Genomic DNA, 21,519 nt, shown 5'->3' on the forward strand with positions numbered 1-21,519 from the left:
TTCATAAGGTTGCTAAGGGATCAAATAATTATTTTAAAGTTCATTCTGAACAGCAAACTGCTTTACAAAGGCAGAACATTATGGTTTTCTCTCACTCATTAAACTCCCATTTATCTACTTACATTCCATTTTAGCAAAAGTTCTTAATCTGGAGTCTACTTATAAACAAGCATAATAACATTTTCCTAAGGAGAGAGCTTGAGGCTTTCATCCAATTCTCAAAGGGTCCGTGGCCCAAAAAGGGTTAAGAACTAATCCCCTACACGGAAAAAAGACAACTAACCCTCTGACAAAACAATTTATACTTTTATTTTCTTCCCTACATGCATCTCTACCTCCATCTTCTTTCTTTTCCCCTATTTTAACTTCGCCAAAAATATATAGGAAAATGAATGATTCACTACACAAACACAGATCAAACTCTGCTACTACTTCATTTTCCCTCTGTCCTGGAGGCCTAGTAACTCACTGTGCAGAGAACACATTAGTAATTGTCCATATCATTTGATAATTTTAGTTATCTTGGTAATTAGAAATACACTATACACAGAATTACTCTAAGTACCTGAGACTTTAAGGGAAGAATACTAAGATAAAAAGAATAAAAGTATACATTGTGAAGGAAAGAAATGGGGAAGAAAAAAAATGAACATTTTAAATTAGTTTATATTTCCTAGTTCAAGAATCATGCTTTAATGTTATATTTGAAAGTTGCATTCCTCCCATTAATAAGACAAATAATAACATAAACTTTTTTTAAATCAAGGAATTACATAGTTGTTCACGGCTAATATAAATCAAGTTATATCTAGCACTATAATATCTTAAAATTCAATACAACTGACTGAGGAAAAATGGCAGTGCCCAAAATCATGGCACACATAATGAGATGAAAGCATCTGAGAGATTACAGGACCTTTTTTTAAGGGTGAGAAACATTTATGTGTAAAAAGGCAGACACAAGTTTCAAGAGATATTCCTATAGCATTAGTAGACGTAGATTTAAGTCAAGTCTTAGAGGGAGCCATATGGAACCACAAACATTTAAGCCGCCTCTTTATCAGTAACAGCCCATAGGCTGCCTCTCTCCAGTTAATGTCTTCCATAAATAGGGTAACCAACTTAATCCCAGTTTGTCTGAGGCCTTCTCAGTTTTTCCACTGAAAGCCTGTGTCTCAGGAACCTGCTCAGGAATGGCATATTCCTACTTAAAAACAATTAAATAATCCTAGGTTGATTTTCTTTTTTAACTTTAACTTTGGAATAATTATAGGTAAAGGAAGTTGCAAAGATAGTGCAGAGATGTCCCATATACTCTTCCCTCAGTTTCCCCACAAGGTTATATCCTATAGTAACTATCAAAACAAAAACCTGACATTGGCTTAATGTGTGTGTATAGTTCCATGTGATTTCATCGTGTGTAGATTTGTGTAACCACCACCACAATCAAGATAAAGAACTAGTCCATTACCACAAAGATCTCCCTAGAACTACCCTGGGGTGATGTTTAAGTCTCCAAATTTATAAAACATAAAAATATACTAGATAACAAAAACAGGCAAATAGGTAAAGTTACCTTCCCTGCACTTCAGCCAAACATGAACATGATATGGTCACTTAGGTCACGCAGAAATTAGGCACCCTAATTTTAACATACAGCCTATGCCCTTAACTCACTTTCCCCCTCATCATGAACACTAGTTCTCTCTTTTGGGGGTGAGGGAAAATGCGGCGGGAATGCTGACAGGAATTGCTTAAGTTGTCAAAATTAGGCTTGTATCGAAGTAAGACAAGTCATCAAAAAATTAAGAAATGCTATTCACAGCTTAAAAGTATGGTTTTCTTCAGGAATTTCCTATTAGGCCTTCTCTTCTGACCCAGATTCTCCCACCCAGTACTTCTCAGAGTTGCTGCAGGAGACTAATAGGAGCTCATACATGGAAAGGCTACAAAAACCTCTGGACTTAAATAATAATAACTAGACCAACTAGGGCAATAAGCAACTCTATTTTCTTTATAGAAAATCAGTTGTTATAAAAGCATGTGTCAGGACTTCCCTGGTGGCACAGTGGTTAGGAATCCACCGGCCAATGCAAGCAACATGACTGACTTCGATCCCCGGTCTGGGAAGATCCCACATGCCATGGAGCAACTAAGCCTGTGCGCCACAAGTACTGAGCCTGTGCTCTAGAGCCCGTGAGCCACAGCTGCTGAGCCCACGCACCACAACTACTGAAGCCTGCGTGCCTAAAGCCTGTGCTCTGCAACAAGAGAAGCCACCGCAGTGAGAAGCCCGCGCATGGCAAACAAGAGTAGCCCCCGCTCGCCACAATTAGAGAAAGTCCGCATGGAGCAACGAAGACCCAATGCAGCCAAAAATAAATTAATTAAAATAAATAAATTTTTTAAAATAAATAAAAGCACATGTCAATTTGATAAAGATTAAGATGCACTAGAAGATAAATTTATGAACTTCCTATGGTTTTGATCTATCAGAAATCTTAGATCTTATCAAAAAGTTTTAGAAATATACATTGTTCCTATTTCAGATATAAATCAATACACTAAAATAATGAGAAACTAATCACCTGAAAAAAAAAGGAAAAGAAAGCTCAATTCTTGAAAGATAAAATAGTTAAAAATATTATTATGAACACAAGTTTACAGCCAATACTTTGAAGGTGGTCATTTTGTCTTGTCTTTAATAAAACAAGTTCTAAACATCAGATTGGGTCGGACTACATAATCTTTATATATAATCCTAAAATCCTATAAGTGGGGCAAGATGAAGGCAGAAGTACTACAGTGGGCCATTCTAGAAATCTAATGTTTCAAATCCAATTAGTAAGAGCATACAGCAGCAGTATGTCCTAAGCTGAAACTGCCTTCAGTGAAAGAACTCTTGAATGAATTCTTGAAGGGAGAAGGACTTAGCCCTTCTTGGAACTTATTTCTCTATTCAATGACCTTCTATTTAGAAGGTCAACTGCAAAATTTTATATCTGAAAGGTGCTCATTTCTTTACTAAAATAGTTAAAACCTAGGCACAAAAGTAACTCAAACAGATACCTATTATATCTTTGATTTCTGTAATTACTCGTAAATCCTTACAATTATATCAAGAATTTTCTTTTAGATTATATTAATTTTATTAGAAATTAATTTCAGAAGCATTAATCAGCAAACATTTAATCACCCTATTTGTACTATACACTAATGTTTTTACACATAACCACTAGAAGAGCTAAGTCTTATAATATTTACTTTTTAGTATAAATCATTCACTATAAAGACTAGCTTACAAGTGGAATATGAAGGACCTTTTCTTACTTATCTGCTTCTGGTTATATTTTCAAGCACCAACAGCAAACCCTGAAGACACTTTGTAAAGTTTCTAGCAATAACAGTTATATAACATGACCAGAGGGTGACGATTTCTACCATGTTTTAATCTCTGATAACCAATGATTTCCTCTAATTTGTTTTCCTTCAAAAATGCTTTCTACCAGTCAAAACATACTTCTTGAACTGGAAGTACAGCTGACCCTTGAACACCACCACGCGGGCCCACCAATATGTGAATTGTTTTCAACAGTAAATACTACAGTGCTACACAATCCGCGGTTGGCCGCATCCACGGATACAGAACCACGGATATGCAGGCACCACACATACAGAGGCAACGAGAAGGCACAGAGGGATTCTCAACCTCACACAGCACTGGCATCCCAACGCCCACTCTGGTCAAGGGTTCAACTGCAGTAGTTCAAAATCACTGAAACTCAGGGGAATGAAACTTAGTAATGGAATAGCTAGCAATCATAGTCTAACAATCTTCAAAAAATATTAAAAAGAATAAAGTAGTACAGTTACTAATGTTAGGAGGAATGGGACTAGAGCTGGAAAAGTTCAGGATGACCCCCAGGTGTTCAAATTTGACTTTCACAGAAAATCTGATAAATTTCTAATTATGGTCTCGCTGGAATTACTGGTCCATACGTGCCGAGTAGGCTGTTCACTCAGGAAACAATCTACCGCCCCCTGAGAATGTCCTCGTTAATAAAAATGTCTTTCCTTAGTAACAAGCAGAATGCTTTTAGAGTGACCATCATCTATGAGTGTCGAAGCAAGCTAGTGATCTAGGTTTTGTCACAGAAGTAAGAGCCTGATTTAAACTTAGAATGCTTGGATACTGCCTGAATATATCATCCAAAGGCTTTATATTTTCCAAGAAGATGAGAAGGATTTTCCCCAGCAATCCAGCCATCAAGCCCAGGCTTAAAAAGGAAAAAAACAAAACAAAACAAAGCAAAGCAAAAACTAAGCTATTTCTAAAAGGGTTCAGGTAGAATCCTAGTTCCAGTTCCCAACCAAAGCCACCCCCTAAGATTTAGCCTTCCTTTTGGGCAACCTCAGAAGTTTCATGTGGGAAAAAGGCCAAAGTGACTGCCAGAGTGCAGACATCAGGCTCACCTGACTACGACGCCTGTGGCTCTATACTGCGTCAGCTTGGGACAGTGCTGCCGAGTGACCCCCAGCTGAGGGCTGCTGAGGGCTGCCTCAGGGGTGCATTTGTGGCTCTTTTCCTCCTGTGGTCCATTTGGAAGGAGAGTGCTTCAGAGATGACAAAGAACAGGAAAACAAAAATTCACACACAAGGAAAAGAAAAGTCCCCTTACTAAGGCACATCACACACATAATCCTAGCAAGTAATAAAGTAAGCTTGCAAACCAGCCACACATTGTGTACAAAGTGCTGAATGTGAGAACAAATATCCTGGGAAGACAAACTGGAGAGAGGCTGACTATAGAGCAGATCCTGACATAAAGAGGAGAGAGGTGGCCATCAGCTTGTACACCTTTCTAGGCTAGAGGTGAAAATCAATAATGGCCCGATTAGGGAATAGGAATTTTGAGTATATGTTAATCATAGCAACAATAACTTACTAATCTTTTCCTTCTTCCTTCAGGCAAAAGTATGCAGACATGTCGAAATCATAACCATTTGAGGATCAAAAGAAAGCAATCATTTATTCACAACTTCTGAATGTCTGAAAGGCTAAAGATCAAGAATTTTTTCACAATGAAGTTTCCAAAGTAGTTATAAGAGGTAGATGATCCCATGCAGAAATCTACCTGCTTTTTTTGTCACCTTACAGGAGAAAAATAAAGCCAAAACTCTATTAACTTACCCTTTCTACTTCATGGCATTTTTTCAAAGCATCCCCATATCTTCCCAAACGCTGATAAGCTGAAATGCATTCTGTTTGAAACCACATACACTGCATTTCATTTAGATTTTCCATGGCAGATGTTCCTTCCTGAAATGGAAGCAGTCATAAATAAAGGAAGGAAACAAATAAAAGAGATCCTAAAAATCCCATTTTCTCTTTTACAACTATGTCTACAAGGATTATTACGACAATAAATAGTATTAACAAATTATATAACAAATATATCAATGTGCTTCCAAAAGGCTCCTATCAACTTAAAATTACATGTCTTATTTTCCAGCTCTGTTGAGATATTCAAAAACCTACAAAGAAAAGACTGCAGATTACTGAAGCTAAGTTTTAAACACCAAAGCTTTTACTCAATCTATTTAAGACAGTAATCCTAAGAAGCACTGCCTATCTTTTGTCTATTAAGCAAAAGCTACTTAATCTTTCCTTGCCAACTTAGGATCACTACTATTTACAACATCATTTTCAAATTGCTTACTAGTAGTTCCAAGCCTGCTTTTCAGTTTCCCAAGTCTCGTCCCTCCACGTCAGGCTATCAGTTGTCACTTCCTTTGTACCCATGTGTCTGCTTCTAACAGCATGCCAACTCTTTGCAGTGGGCTGACAAAACCAAATAATGGAATTTATTAAGAATATTTGTGGGGCTTCCCTGGTGGCACAGTGGTTGAGAGTCCACCTGCCAATGCAGGGGACACGGGTTTGTGCCCAGGTCCGGGAACATTCCACATGCCGCGGAGCGGCTGGGCCTGTGAGCCATGGCCGCTGAGCCTGCACGTCCAGAGCCTGTGCTCCGCAACGGGAGAGGCCGCAACAGTGAGAGGCCCGCGTACCGCAAAAAAAAAAAAAAAGAATATTTGTTAACTCAGGCTCAGTGTGTATTCTAGAAGAGTGTAAGACATAGAGTACCTAGTTTCAGTGCAGGGGCACTGGAGTTTTGTCACAATTTAGAACAGTTATTTAAAATATACTTTATGTGACCCCAAGAAAGACAGTAAAAATATGGGTACATTTATATAAGTTTAATATTCACTTCTCTTTCACACCCATTGTGAGTTATCAGTTCAATTTTCAGAATTCAAGTATAAAAACTAGTTATCTCTGGGTAAAGGAAATTATGGTGGTATTTTATGTCATCTTTAGGGCTGCATATATATTCCATTTTTTGATGACTACATATGTTTATAAGAAATCTACATCATTTTTCATTTCAAAACTTTACTAACTAGAACTTTCCAACTTGCATCAGCAACTCTACAAACATTCTAAACTGTGAAAAATCTGCAAGACGGAAATATGAGCACTTTACTCACTTATTACCAAGCAGATATAAACTGATTATCAGAGTCATTAGCAATTCTCCTCCCCCAGTTCACTGTTATCCACCACACGTTAGGGACACGCCTGGCCAGTGAAGCAGTATGGATACACTAACAGGCTCTCCACACGGCACAGCAACTTGTCAAGAGTGGATGATCGGACATGATTACGATGAGCAAGCTGAGCCCCAGACTTTGAGGACTACTCTCCTCGAACAGCCAACCTTTCCCCTTCTTTCTTCCCCTTCATTCTTCTGGGCCTTTTCAGACATATCCGAGTCGGCTGTGATTTGCTGTGTGGGTGTTTTCTGTTTTTTATTTTTTTTAAACCACTGGATTTATTTAACTTAAGAAGTTTTATATACTCATTTCTAATTGTACTTTATTTCTAATCTAGCTTGGCCTTCCAGGTGGTACTTTTCTCTACAAGCATCACTGCTTTTACATCTACTCTTGGACTTTCTTCTAATTTCTAATCTTCAAAATTGTGACACAGTGGAAAGGGCATTGAAGAGTTTGAGCCCCGGTACTACTGACTATGTGACCAAAGATGATTCAAGTAACCTCTTCAGAGCCTTAATTACCTTGCTGTAAAATGTCATGTGATTTTACATGGGATTAGGTGCTATATGAACATAAACAGTACTACTATTTTCCTAATTTTATTTTTCTCTAATACCCATCATCCTTTTTTTATTGATATAGCTAATGTACAATAATTTGTTATAGGTGTATAACAGTAATTCACAATTTTTAAAGGCTATACTCCATTTATACAGTTATAAAATATTGGCTACATTCCCTGTGTTGTACAATATATTCTTGTAGCTTATTTATTCTATACACAATAGTTTGTATCTCTTAATCCCTTACCCCCATCTTGCCCCTGTCCCCTTCTTTCCCGGCCCACTGGTAACCATTAATTTGTTCTCTATATCTGAGAGTCTGTTTCCTCTTTGTTATATTCGCTAGCTCTATTTTTTAGATTCCATATATAAGTGGTATCATACAGTATTTGTGTTTCTCTGTCTGACTTACTTCACTTAGCATAATACCCTCCAAGTCCATCCATGTTGTTGCAAATGGCAAAATTTCATTCTTTTTTATGGCTGAGTAGTATTCCATTGTATATACATATATACTGCATCTGCTTTGTCCATTCTTCTGTTGATGGACACTGGTTGCTTCCATATATTGGCAACTGTAAATAATGCTATGAACATTAGGGTGCATATATCTTTTCGAATCAGTGTTTTCATTTGTTTCTGGATTTATACCCAGGAATGGAACTGCTGGGTCATATGGTATTTCTATTTTTTCTGAGAAACCTCCATACTGTTTTCCACACTGGCTGCACCAGTTTAGATTCCCACCAACAGTGTTCCCTTTTCTCCACATCCTCACCAACATTTATTTGTGGTCTTTTTGAGGGCAGCCATTATGACAGGTGTGAGGTGACACCTGACTGTGGTTTTAATTTGCGTTTCTCTGATGATTAACAACATTGAGCATCTCTTCATATGCCTGCTGGCCATCTGTACGTCTTCTTTGGAAAATGTCTATTCAAGTCTTCTGCCCATTTTTTCATCATGTTGTTTGTTTTTCTGACGTTGAGTTGTATGAGCTGTTTATTTTGGATATTAACCCCTTATAAGTCACATCATTAGCAAATCTTTTTTCCCATTCAGTAGGTTGTTTTTTCATTTTGTCAATGGTCTCCTTTGCTGTGAAAAAGCTTTTAAGTCTAATTAGGTACCATTTGTTTATTTTTGCTTTTATTTCCTTTGCTTTAGGAAACAGATTCAAAAAAATTGCTATGATTTATGTCAAAGAGTGCTCTGCCTATGTTTTCTTCTAGGAGTTTTATGGTTTCCAGTCTTACATTTAGATCTTCAATCCATCTTGAGTTTATTTTTGTATACGGTGTTAGAGAATGTTCCAATTTCATTCTTTTACATGTAGTTGTCCAGTTTTCCCAGCACTACTTACTGAAGAGACTGTCTTTTCTCCACTGTATATTATTGCCTCCTTTGTTGTAGATTAATTGACCATAAGTGGGTGGGATTTATTTCTGGGCTTTATTCTGTTCCACTGATCTATGTGTCTGTTTTTGTGCCAATACCATTCTGTTTTGATGACTGTAGCTTTGTAGTACAGTCTGAAGTCAGGGAGCTTGTTTTGGCTATTCAGGGTCTTTTGAGTTTCCATAAAAATTTTAAATTATTTCTTCTAGTTCTGTGAAAAAAATACCCTTGGTATTTTAATACCAAGGAACTGCACTGAATCTATAGATTGCCTTCAGTAGTATGGTCATTTTAACAATATTAATTCTTCCAATCCATGAACACAATATATCTTTCCATCTGTTTATGACCTCTTCAATTTCTTTCATCAGTGTCTTACAGTTTTCTGAGTACAAGTCTTTTACCTCCTTGGATAGGTTTATTCCTAAGTATTTTATTCTTTTTGATGTTACGGTAAATGGGATTGTTTCCTTAATTTCTCTTTCTGATAGTTTGTTGTTAGTGTATAGAAATGCAATGGATTTCTGTATATTAATTTTGTATCCAGCAACTCAATTCATTAATGAGCTTTAGCAGTTTTCTGGTGGTACATTTAGGATTTTCTATATATAGTATCATGTCATCTGCAAACAGTTACAGTTTACTTTCTTTCTAAATTGGATTCCTTTTATTTCTTTTTCTTGTCTGATTGCTGTGGCTAGAACTTCCAATACTATGCTGAATAAAGGTGGCATCAGTGGGCATCCTTGTCTTGTTCCTGGCCTTAGAGGAAATGCTTTCAGCTTTAGAAAGCATTCAGAAATGATTTAGAACATTACTGATGTTCTGTCTGGATGATCTGTCCATTGATGTAAGTGGGGTATTAAAGTCCCCTACTATTACTGTGTTACTGTCATTTCTCCCTTTATGTCTATTAATATTTGCTTTATGTATTTAGGTGCTCCTATGTTGGGTACATATATGTTTACGATTGTTATATCTTCTTCTTGGATTGACCCCTTGATCATTACCATCGTTCTTGCTAATACTCTGCACCACTACATCTGCCACTTTACAATTACTGTTGATCCTATGCCATATGAGTTTTAGAAATACTAGTTTGTATCCTACTACACAATTCTAAAACATGGGTTTTAAAGAGTCTACCTAGGGCTTCTCTGGTGGCGCAGTGGTTAAGAATCCACCTGCCAATGCAGGGGACATGGGTTTGATCCCTGGTTCAAGACGATCCCACATGCCACTGAGCAACTAAGCCCGTGCACCACAACTACTGAGCCTGCGCTCTAGAGTCCGTGCGCCACAGCTACTAAAGCCCACATGGCTAGAACCCGTTGCTCCACAACAAGAGAATCTACTGCAATGAGAAGCCCGCGCACTGCGACAAAGAGTAGCCCCTGCTCACCACAACCAGAGAAAGCCCACGTGCAGCAATGAAGAACCAACACAGCCAAAAATAAATTAAAAATTTTAAAAAAAAAAGCTCTTTTACGATGAGAAACAACAAATGGTCCATAAGTAGTAGCTTTTAATGAAAAATTAAACCTATATGTGTACATGTACATCACATGCATAGACCATACGTTGTTTCTTTCTCATCATAAATATATACACAATACAGATATATGGTATACGTATGTGAGATGTGTGTGCATGTGTGTGTTTGTGTGTGTATGAATGACATACTATCTGTCAATACCAAGTAATGTCAGTCTTAAATTTCTGGGTAATTTCATGGGTAAAAAATGATATATTGTTTTTTCCCTGATTATTAATGAAGGTATCTTTTGGCCATTCCATATTCTACTTCTGTGAACTAATTATTCATCTCCTTTGCCCATATTTGTATTGTCTCGTCTTTTTCTTATTGAGTATTGTGTGTGTATGTGTATTTAATGTTTCTATGACATCATTCTTGCAAGTAGTTAAATTTTCACAATAAAACTTCAAGCTAGGGCTTCCCTGGTGGCGCAGCGGTTGAGAATCTGCCTGCTAACGCAGGGGACACCAATTCGAGCCCTGGTCCGGGAGGATCTCACATGCCGCGGAGCAGCTGGGCCCGTGAGCCACAACTACTGAGCCTGCGCTTCGCAACAAGAGGCCGCGATAGTGAGAGGCCCGCACACCGTGATGAAAGGTGGCCCCCGCTTGCCACAACTAGAGAGAGCCCTCGCACAAAAACGAAGACCCAACACAGCAAAAATAAAAATAAATAAAAAAGGCTGTGCTGAACTGTATGGAGGAGTTCAGGTTTTCTGAGCATTAGCTGTCCTGGACTCCTTGTATGGTACCAAAAAAAAAAAAAAAAAAGTTCAAGCTATTCTGTGGCTTCTAAATTATAAGGGGTTTCCCTTAACACCCAGACACAACTAGACTCTAGTTAACATTTAAACAAGGTGGTACACTGGTGCTGTATCAGTGATACATTAGCATCACAGAGCACAGTGGTAACTTATTTTCATCCTAAACAACTTACTTACAAACACCAGCACTAAAGCCCTCCACTTTGTATGTAATGCACTAGGAGATATAAATTATTTATTTTGAAGTATCTTAATTAAAACTTGGAAATCAAACGTGAAACATGGTTTTCTCATAATGCCTCTATGTTACATTCAATGTGTAACTATTTCAGCGAATTCTTTGGCTTTCTTTATAAATTCTTTTCTTCTTATATGAGTTGGAAATATCTTCTCCAATTCTATGGTTTGCCTTGTCATTTTGCTTATAATTATTTTTTGCTATACATTATCTTTAATTTTGATATAATCAAGTGTATCAATTTTACTCTTGTACCTTTATGTGTTTGGTGTCTTAAGAAATGTTTCCTACCTTGAGCCCTAAAGATAAACTTCTATACTTTCTTCCAGACGTGTGAAAGGTTTGCTTTTAGATCTTTAATCCACCTGTAACTGATCTGTGTGCAGTGTAAGATAAGGATGTCATTTTATTTTTTTCAACACAAATAAATAATTATCCAAACAGTATCTTTTCACCTCTGATTTTTAAAGCACCTCTGATACATACCAAGTTTCCAAATATGTGTGAATAGTTTTCTATTCTGTTCCATTAGCCTCCTTACATTTTTAACCATAAACGTGTACTGTTTTTACAATATAACAGAAAGTCTGTGCAGAAAAGGATATGAAAGGATGGTGAAAGATGAAACAAAGGAATAAATGTTTAGTCTAACAATTTGAAAGAACTTAAATTCTTAATGTCACAGAGACCAGTAGTCCTCAGAAGTTAGTTCTACAGAGAAAGAACTCTATGAGCTATTACGAAGTTAAGACACTGTAACTGAGAAATTAAACAGCAGTCACAAATTACTAGTGAAACAAAAGAACAATAAATCAAATCCTGCATACAAGCACTGAAGTATGGCATAATGCTTATTTCTGTATAAAGGTATTTTGCTCCTGTTATTGCTTTTTAATCATCTCCCACCAGAAGCACACGCACATACATCAACCGCAGTAAGAAACCATACTTAGGATGTGAGCCAAACAAGATTAAAAAATAATAATAACAAAAGTGAATTCTTAGGAACTTCAGCAGCAAACTTCACACATCACCACAGAACTTAACTTTAATTTTACTAACTCAGACAATTACACGCTGTTTCCTACCCTTGTGAACTTGGAGCACATTTCCTCTGCTTCTTTTATCATATTTGCTCGAAGCATATACTTTGCACATTTGGAGTTGATGAATCTGTCGGCTGTGTCTAAAGACTGAGCTTCATCCATCCACTTGGCAGCTTCTCTGAGATTACCTATATGCTTTAAGAAATGAAAGTATTAAAGAAATCACTGTTTATGATTAAGAGAATATGGGTACAATATAATGGAAAAAGTTCTTAAAGACAAATTAGAAATCAGTTACATTTCTGTCAAGTTTATCTAGAAGTCTTTAGATACATTACAATTCATATTTACTAAGAGCTGAATGAAAATGAAACTATTAATACTGACTATACAACTATATAACATAAAACTCCTTAGGATTATTAGAATATTAGGAATAGATTACCAGGGTGTCCTAAAAGTTATCTCTACACAGAAAGAACTCCAAGCGTTCTTAAAATGGCCAAATTCTTCAACTACTCCAAAAACATGACAAAGATTTTACCTTGTAAATTTTTGCTTTCATATAGAATAATTCTATTAGAGTTGGAGTACTAGCAATTGCAGCATTAATATAATCCAAAGCCAAAGAATACTGCCCAAGTTTATCAAAGTGCTGTGCCAGGAAATACTGAACCCAGAGTAGTGTCGTTGGGGGTTCTGTCTCCCCATTCTCTGCAATCAAACAAATATTACATCATTACAGGGAATGAGGCAAAGTAGAGCAACTCACATACTTTCTTTCTCCCAATGCATACTGAAATTAACTATTACGATAAGCAGTACAAATCCAGCAAAAATGACCAAGTTCAATAGAAAGAGATATGACTTCATGTCGTAAAGTTCAAAAAGTAGCAGCCAAACAGAGACACAAGATGCCGGTTTCACAGGCTTCTACCCATACCTCACTCCAAAGAAATAGTTTGGGGAAAAGAGGTAAATCAATCTAACTCTACGAATTCTCAGGCTGAGAGCATAAGGCAGCAGGTCCAGGAAAAGTCAAGGAAAATAGCTTGAAGAAAAGATGTCCCTAACTACCACTGCAAAATTTCCACAAAAGCAAGAATGGCCAGGGCTTACTTAGCATTGTAAGTAGGCCTCGACACTACATCAGGGAAACCCAAAATTGAAGGGTATTAGGAGGACACATTCCTGACAACATGGTCACACAGAATCAGCGGAGCTCCATCTGGTTCCCCATTCTGTACACTCAAGCTACAGAAGAGTAGATAAAGAAATACCAAGCACTCAAAATGGATTTCAGAAGGGAAGACACACAGGTATAAAATGAGGTAGAAAGAGCAGAAAGGAGAATTTACTCATGCCACCTCAGAAAACACAGAAGGTCTCCTGGACTAGATGACCAAATGAAATGACAACACTGAAAACACACAGATTAGCATAAAATTAAAACACAAATAATAAACATAGGCAAAGAGTCAAGCATTTATCTTGCTCCTCTCATATAAACTATATTTCAGGGGAACCAAATATTTGATGAAGAAAAGTTCTTTACTTGGGATTGACAATATATACACTAATATGTATAAAATAGATAACTAATAAAAAAACCTTCTCTATAAGAATTCCAGCTAATAAATGCAGAAGGAATGATGATTAGAATGAAATAAGGGATGAAGGCAACGATTCTCAGTGGTTGCAAAAATCATTAGGCCAATGAAGAACTTTTAATGGACAGATTAGGCTGACAAACATCAAAATCCTGATCAATCTTAATATCACAAAAAGAGAGACAACCAGAATGTTTTCTGCCTTCAGATGTGATATGACAGGAAGTACAAAGTGTCACGTATGAAGTATTCATATGGAACCTGAATCTAATCAAGCCTGTAAATCTAGGGGAATTGCCTGGCGGTCCAGGGGTTAGGACTCCACGTTTCCACTGCAGGGGGCATGGGTTCAATCCCTGGTTGGGGAACTAAGATCTCACTTGCCACACGGCAAGGCCAAAAAAAAAAAGTAGGTAAATCTAACTCGAACTTTGTAAGAAATATGGATGACAGCAGAATGTATTAAATGATACCATGAGAAGACAATCAGCCAACTTCAAAACATGGCACGTCCCATACGACAAGTGACCTTTCGACAAACAAAAAAAAAGGGAAAGGAGTGGACAGTACTGCTCAAGATCAAAAGAATAGCAGAGACATAACAATCAAATGTAAAGTGTGGACCTTAGTTGGATCCATATTCAAATAAACCAGCTATACAATTTTTTAAATAATTGGGAAAATTTGCATGCGGACTGGGTGTTAGATACTGTGGTATGAGAGTTAATTTTGTGTAAGACAGCACTGTGGCTACATCTTGTGTTTAAGTGTTTTAAACAGTTAGAGATGCATACTAAGGTACTGACAGGGGAAACAGTATGTTTGCTTTAAAAATACTCCAGGAAAAAAAAGTCGACAGAAGATACTTCAAATAATACTGGTGAAACACTGATAAAAGAAGGTAGGTGATGGGGACACGAGGGTTCATTATTTACTTCTGTGTCTGTTATTTTATTGTGAAATTTGTTTCAAACTAACAAGAACAAAAGGATGATAACAAATAAAAGATGCAAGAAGAAACCAAAGTTACCATTTGCATGACTGAAAGCATTCTAGAGTGTTTTCTAAATAAAGCTGCCTTGATTTACATATGCCCCTACAAACAGAAAAACAAAGAACCAAATTATACAGGATTTAAAGTAATATAAGAGTAGAAAGAACAAAGAAGTAGGAATTCCCGAAAAATACATTTCAACATAAACTAACTACTTGATCTTTGTCAAGCTGCTCAACCTCTCAATTCTGTTTATTCATATTAAAATGGAGTTAACTCCCCCCCCCCCCACAAGATTAGGACATTTTTAATTACTTAAGATTGCAAGTGTTCTTCTCATTTCATTCACTAATTCAAAAACTATTTAGGGAACAGCTATCATGTAGCACATACATAATAAACATAAGATAGTGTTAGTGACTAAAAATGGATTGAAATGACTAATCAAATTTCAACTCAATCTAATTTAAACTTACCATAAGGGCTAAAAAAGTCACACGTTTTCAGAGAGGCTTCATAGTTAGTAACAAGCTCCTGGATTATAGAAATCTGTTAAAGAAACATAGTTTTAAAATTTTAAAATATTTTATGAAGGTATTTTTATTTACTATGGATTAATTTAGATTTGGAAGCAATATACAGCTTACTTCAGTACAATAAATTAACTATAAATTGGGGTGTCTGCTTTTCCCTACTCCCTGTGTTGGGGGAAAATGAGAAAAACAGAAAACGTACTGCTCTCTTTATTAATAGTAAAACAGAATCTCATTAATTTCTCATCTCAATAAATATCAACAGTTTCAGGTTTTGATGGACAAATCATCACTAGTTACCACACACTCTTTTTCTTTTTGGCCAAAGAACACACCTGTATAATATATTAATATTAACAATTTATTTGCCTTTTGCTTCCCATTGTTACAGGGTGAAGTTGTAAGCCATTATATATTCAGATTTTCTAAAATGTCACTCATTACAAAAAAGTCAAGTGAAATCATCTAAATTATACAGTGAGTTGATGGAAGAAGTTAAGTAAACTAACTACATGTTTAAACTACCTTTGTTTTTAGTGATCATTTTGATAGATTTTCATTCCAATGCTGCACTTAGGTAGGACTGAAATATTATACACTACACTGTAAACATGCTATGCCCTGAAAGTGCAAAAGAAAAGTGACATGAGTTAGAAGTGGCAGGGGAAAAAAGTAGCTTCTATGCATGGCTTGTTTTAAATGTCTGTTGATGTTACCTGTTCAAAATGAGTTAGAAAATATAACCACCTTATTTGTGAACTTCAGAAAAACAAAGGTCAAAAGTGAAGAAAAACCATTAAAACTTATAATAGTATGTGACCAATACAGTATTATTTTAAAACCATCCCACTGACAGCAGTCAAAAAACCAAAAAAGATCAAATTAAAACACTTCTCAGGCTTACATGATCTCTTTCTGACAAGAATGTTGCATTGTAGGGCATAATTCTCTTAGATAGAAGGGCAATAAGGAATAGGTGGGACAGTACACATTAAAAGTAGGGGAAAATATGTAAGTAACATATAAAAAACAGAACGTGAAAAGAAGTTACACACATTATGACTTCACTAAAACATATATGTATAGATACATGCTCACTGGAAATATGACCAAATGGATTAGGGTAGTAGAATATGAGGACACTCTTTTAAAACACAATAATGCTGTATTATTTTAATAAGATTTTTAAAGCAAAGGACTGTTTAAAAAGAATGGTTATTAAAATGTGAATAGACCTATAACTAGTAAGGAGATTCAACCAGAAATCAAAAACCTACCAGAGAACAAACATATGGATACCAAGGGGGGAAGGGGAAGTGGGATGAATTGGGAAACTGGGATTGACATATATACACTGCTATGTATAAAACAGATTAACTACTGAGAACCTACTGTATAGCACAGGGAACTCTACTCAATGCTCTGTGGTGACCTAAATGGGAAGGAAATCCAAAAAAGAGGGGATAATGTATACATATAGCTGATTCACTTCGCTGTACAGCAGAAACTAACACAACATTGTAAAGCAACTATACTCCAATAAAAATTAATTTAAAAAACAAACAAACAAAAAACCTACCAACAAAGAACAGCCCTAGACCCAATGGCTTCAAAGGTGAATTCTACCCAACATTTTAAAAACTAATACCAAACTCTGCCAAAAAATCAAACAGAAGGGAACACTTCCAAACTCATTCTGAGGCCAGCATTACTCTCATACCAAAGCCAGACAAAAGCCAGACAAAAGCACCACAAGAAAACTACTGACCAACACCCCTAATGAATATGGATGCAAAATCCTCAACAAAATACTAGCAAACATGCCTCAGCAGCGTATTAAAAGGATTATACATGACCAAGAGGAATTTATTCCTGGAATGCAAGGATGGTTTAACATAAAAATCGATCAATATACCTTGCCACATCAACAAAATGGAGGAAAAATACCCACGTGATTATCTCAATTGCTGCAGAAAAAGTATGTGACAAAATTCACCACCCTTTCCTTATAAAAACATTCACCAAATGAAATGAATTCCTTCTATGAATAGAAGGAAACTATCTCAATATAATGAATGCCAAATATGAAAAACTCACAATGAACATCATACTTAATGGTGAGAGACTGAAAACATTTCCACTACGATCAAGAACAAGGCAAGGATGCCTGCTTTCATCACATCTATCATCACAGTACTGGAAGTTCTACTGCTGGAAGGCAAGAAAAAGAAATAAAAGGTATTCAAATAGTAAAGAAAGAAATAAAATTATCTCTGCAGATGATATGATCTTACTAGTAGAAAACCCTAATGATTTCACAGAAAAACCTGTTAGAATAAATGAACTCAGCAAAGCAGCAAGATACAAAAAGTCAATACACAGAAATCAGCTGCACTTTTACACACACGAACAATCTGAAAAGGAAATTACTAAAGCAATTTCATTCACAACAGCATCAAAAAGAATACTTAGAAATTAACTTAACCAAGGAAGCGAAAAACTTGTAAAATGAAAACTATAAAACATTGCTGAAAAAAATTCAAGATGACACAAATAAATGGAAACACATCCCATATTCATGAATTGGAAAAATTAATATTATTAAAATATCAATACTACCCAAAGAGATCTATAAATTCAACATTATCTCCATCAAAATCCAAATGCCTTTTTTTTTTGCAGAAAAAGAAAAGCCCACCCTAAAATTAACATGGAATCTCAAAGAACCCCAAAGAGCCAAAACAATCTTAAAAAAGAACAAAACCAAGAGGACTCACTCCTGACTTCAAAACTTACTACAAAGTTACTGTAATCAAAACAGTGTGGTACTGGCTTAAAGACAGATGTAGAGACTAATGGAATAGAACAGAGGGTCCAGAAATAAACCCTCGCATATATGGTCAAATGATTTTTGACAAGGGTGTCAAGACCAATCACTGGAGAAACAGAAGTCTTTTCAACAAATGGTATTGGGAAAACTGCATATCCACATGCAAAAGAATGCAGGTGAACCCTTACCTAATACCATGTACAAAAATTAACTCAAAATGAATCAAGGACCTAAATGTAAGACCTAAAACAATAAAACTCTTAAAAGAAAACACAGGACAAAAACTTCACAATATTAGATTTGGCAATGATTTCTTGGATATGACACCAAAGGCACAGGTAACAAAAGAAAAAACTGACAAATTGGACTTCATGAAAATTTAAAAATTTGTACACCAAGATGCCATCCATAAAGAGGCAACCCACGGAATAGGAGAAAATATTTGCAAATCATGTATCTGATAAGAGGTTAATACCCAAAATATATGGAGAACTAAAATTCAACAACAAAAGTCCAATTCAAAAATGTTTGATAAAATACTTGAATAAACATTTCTCCAAAGATATACAAATAGCCAGTAAGCACATGAAAAGATGTGCAACATCACTAGTCATTAAGGAAATGCAAATCAAAACTACAATGAGATGCCACCTCACACCCAGGAGGATGGCTACCTTAAAACAAAACAAAACAGAAAACAACTATAGACAAGGATGTGAAAAAAATTGCAACCCTTGTGCACTGCTGGTGGAAAATGGTACAGCTGCTGTGGAAAACAATACAGCAGTTCCTCAAAAAGTTAAAAATACAACTACCAAATGATCCAGCAATTCCACTTCTGGCTATATATCCAAAAGAACTGAAAGCAGATCTCTAAGAAATATTTGGACATCCATGTTCATATCATTGTTCATAATAGTCAAAACGTGGAAGCAATCCAAGTGTCCATGGATGGAAAAATGGATGAGCAAATGTGGTATAGACATACAATGGGATATTATTAAGCTTTGAAACGGAAATTCTGAAATGTGCTACAACATGGACGTTACGCTAAGGGAAATAACCTAGTCACAGAAAGACAATTACTGTATGATTCCACTTATATCAGCCTACTTAGAGTTGTCAAAATCATAAAGACATAAAGTATAATGGTTGTTGCCGGGGGCTAGAGGGAGGGAAAAACAGAAAGTTATTGTTTAAAGGGTACAGAATTTCAGTTATACAAGATGAAAAGAGTTATGGGGATGGATGGTGGTGATGGGTGCACAAAAATGTGAATGTAGTTAATACCACTAAACCGTACACTTAAAAATGGTCAACATGGTAAACCTTATGTTAAGTGTATTTTGCTGCAATAAAACAACAACAAAAAGGTGGTTCTAAAAGTGCAATCCTCACCATCAATATCATAAATGTCAGCATTAGTATCATTAGTAGTTTGTTAGAGATGCAAATTTTTGACCAAACTCCAAATTTATAGAATCAGAAACTCTGAGTCTAGCAATGCTTTTAGCAAGCCGCCAGATAATTCTGACATACCCTAGAGTTTGAGAACTGATTTTTAAAGGTGCTACAATAAGACTATTACTACAAAGCAAAATAAAAACCAATAGGCATTTTTAGGGACTTGCCTGGTGGTGCAGTGGTTAAGAATCCGCCTCCCAATTTAGGGGACACAGGTTCGATCACTGGTCCAGGAAGATCCCACATGCTGAGGAGCAACTACTGAGCCTGTGCTCTAGAGCCCACGAGCCACAACTACTGAGCCTGCGTGCCACAACTACTGAAGCCCACACGCCTAGACCCCGTGCTCCGCAACAAGAGAAGCCACCGCAACGAGAAGCCCATGAACCGCAACAAAGAGCAGCCCCCACTCGCCGCAACTAGAGAACGCCTGTGTGCAGCAACGAAGACCCAACACAACCAAAAATAAATTAATAAATAAATATTTATTTATTTAAAAAAAAGTAATAGGCATTTTTAACCCACCAGGATCAATCTCACTGAGAGTATGTGTAACTTAAAAAACGTTCAGTACTCAATTTATGGAAGGATATAGTTTTCCATGAACTTACACTGCCATCTACTGGCAGTTACTAAACCCACAGCTAGAGCTTTAAATAAGGGTGTACCTTTCCATCTCTAGGGTGAAATAAATTTTTAAAATCAGTTTTAATCATTTTAAAAAGTACAACAAAATATATACTGAAGTTACACATAATTATTCATAAAGGAGTATAAAATACTACTGAATAAAATAGAATCTCCAGCTTCAGAACTTCAAAACAAGATTTAATTGGGGAAATAAATTAAGGTAATGGAAAGTTCACATGAAATGTCCTAAATAAAAAAACTGCAGAGAACACTGTCCTTCCTGGTTTATTAGGCATATTTATTGAATCTAAAAAATGTATATTATGGTCATTCACTCAGTAATTAAGTGAACAATTCAATTTTCCAAACTTGTCTATGAAAGTTAGTCTAAGGAGTTTTACTAAGGTATAAAGGACCCATTTTACTTCAAGTTTACTTACCATTTATATTTCAATAATACTGTATAACTGTATATTCAATTATATAATTGTATACTGTATAATTATATTCAATTATACAATATAACTGTATATTCAACCCCTTTCTTGCAAAACAACATGTAATGGCTATTCTTGTTGAAAATAGCTATCTGCCGCTGCCAATTAAAATCAAGAAAGCCAATCCACTTGTTAGGTATCTAAGATCACAATAAAACTTTAAGCCTCAAAATAGCTTAAATTATACAGTCAAAATTTTTTATGAACTGAAAAAATTTCCAAGTTCAACCACCTTCTCCTGATTTAAATATTTTCTTCTAACAGTTATAATTTGACCAGGATTGAAAAAGCTTTGTTTCTGCTAATAAAATCTAACCTGGGCAAATGTTGTGACTATTGTAGGTAATTTCCTAAATTACTGCCCTTATCCAGCTTTTGTTATGTATGAGTTAAAAGAATTCTTTACTACCCTTAAAGACAAAGCCCTACAAGCCACATCTGATACACAATTTTTCACAATATAAATACAGATCCCATTTAAAATGTTACTGTAACATGAAAGGCACTGAAACTGTCTTTTCAGATTTTTTTTTTAAACCCAAATTAGAAAACTAAGCACAATAGTTTATCAACAAGGACCAAAATTGTTGGATTAATTTCTAATAAATGTACAATTAACAGTGACAATTTTGGTTCCAAAGGAGCTAGCTAGAGATAAGTTGTCCAAGAACTATGACACTAAAATGAAACTAGGTAACTTCTTGCAGAGATGAGGTGTGATGGGTGGGGATGGTGAGAGAACGACCAGTTCTTGAAAACCCTCTCTGAACCAAGCACTTTACAAACTTTATCATT

The 21,519-nt window shown here is 36.0% G+C and overlaps 1 protein-coding gene across 16 annotated transcripts in view; it reads right to left on the reverse strand.

Moving 5' to 3' along the window:
• NAA16 (N-alpha-acetyltransferase 16, NatA auxiliary subunit) overlaps window positions 1-21,519 on the reverse strand; it is an 82,740-nt gene that overhangs the window by 26,088 nt on the left and 35,133 nt on the right. For 15 of the 16 annotated variants that reach the window (XR_009536690.1, XR_009536691.1, XM_060128887.1 and 12 more), the window contains 4 exons: window positions 15,247-15,319; window positions 12,711-12,880; window positions 12,209-12,361; window positions 5,192-5,320 (listed from right to left, as the gene is read on the reverse strand). Coding sequence is in view for 13 of the 16 variants with exons in the window: in XM_060128887.1 (XP_059984870.1) it covers window positions 5,192-5,320; window positions 12,209-12,361; window positions 12,711-12,880; window positions 15,247-15,319 (525 nt within the window). In the remaining 3 variants the exon portion in view is untranslated. Of the gene's footprint in view, window positions 1-4,473; window positions 4,615-5,191; window positions 5,321-12,208; window positions 12,362-12,710; window positions 12,881-15,246; window positions 15,320-21,519 lie in introns of all 16 variants that reach the window. The other variant, XR_009536692.1, reaches the window with a different exon arrangement.

The sequence above is a fragment of the Lagenorhynchus albirostris genome, chromosome 18, assembly GCF_949774975.1.
Source record: "Lagenorhynchus albirostris chromosome 18, mLagAlb1.1, whole genome shotgun sequence".
NCBI classification, from domain to species: domain Eukaryota; kingdom Metazoa; phylum Chordata; class Mammalia; order Artiodactyla; family Delphinidae; genus Lagenorhynchus; species Lagenorhynchus albirostris.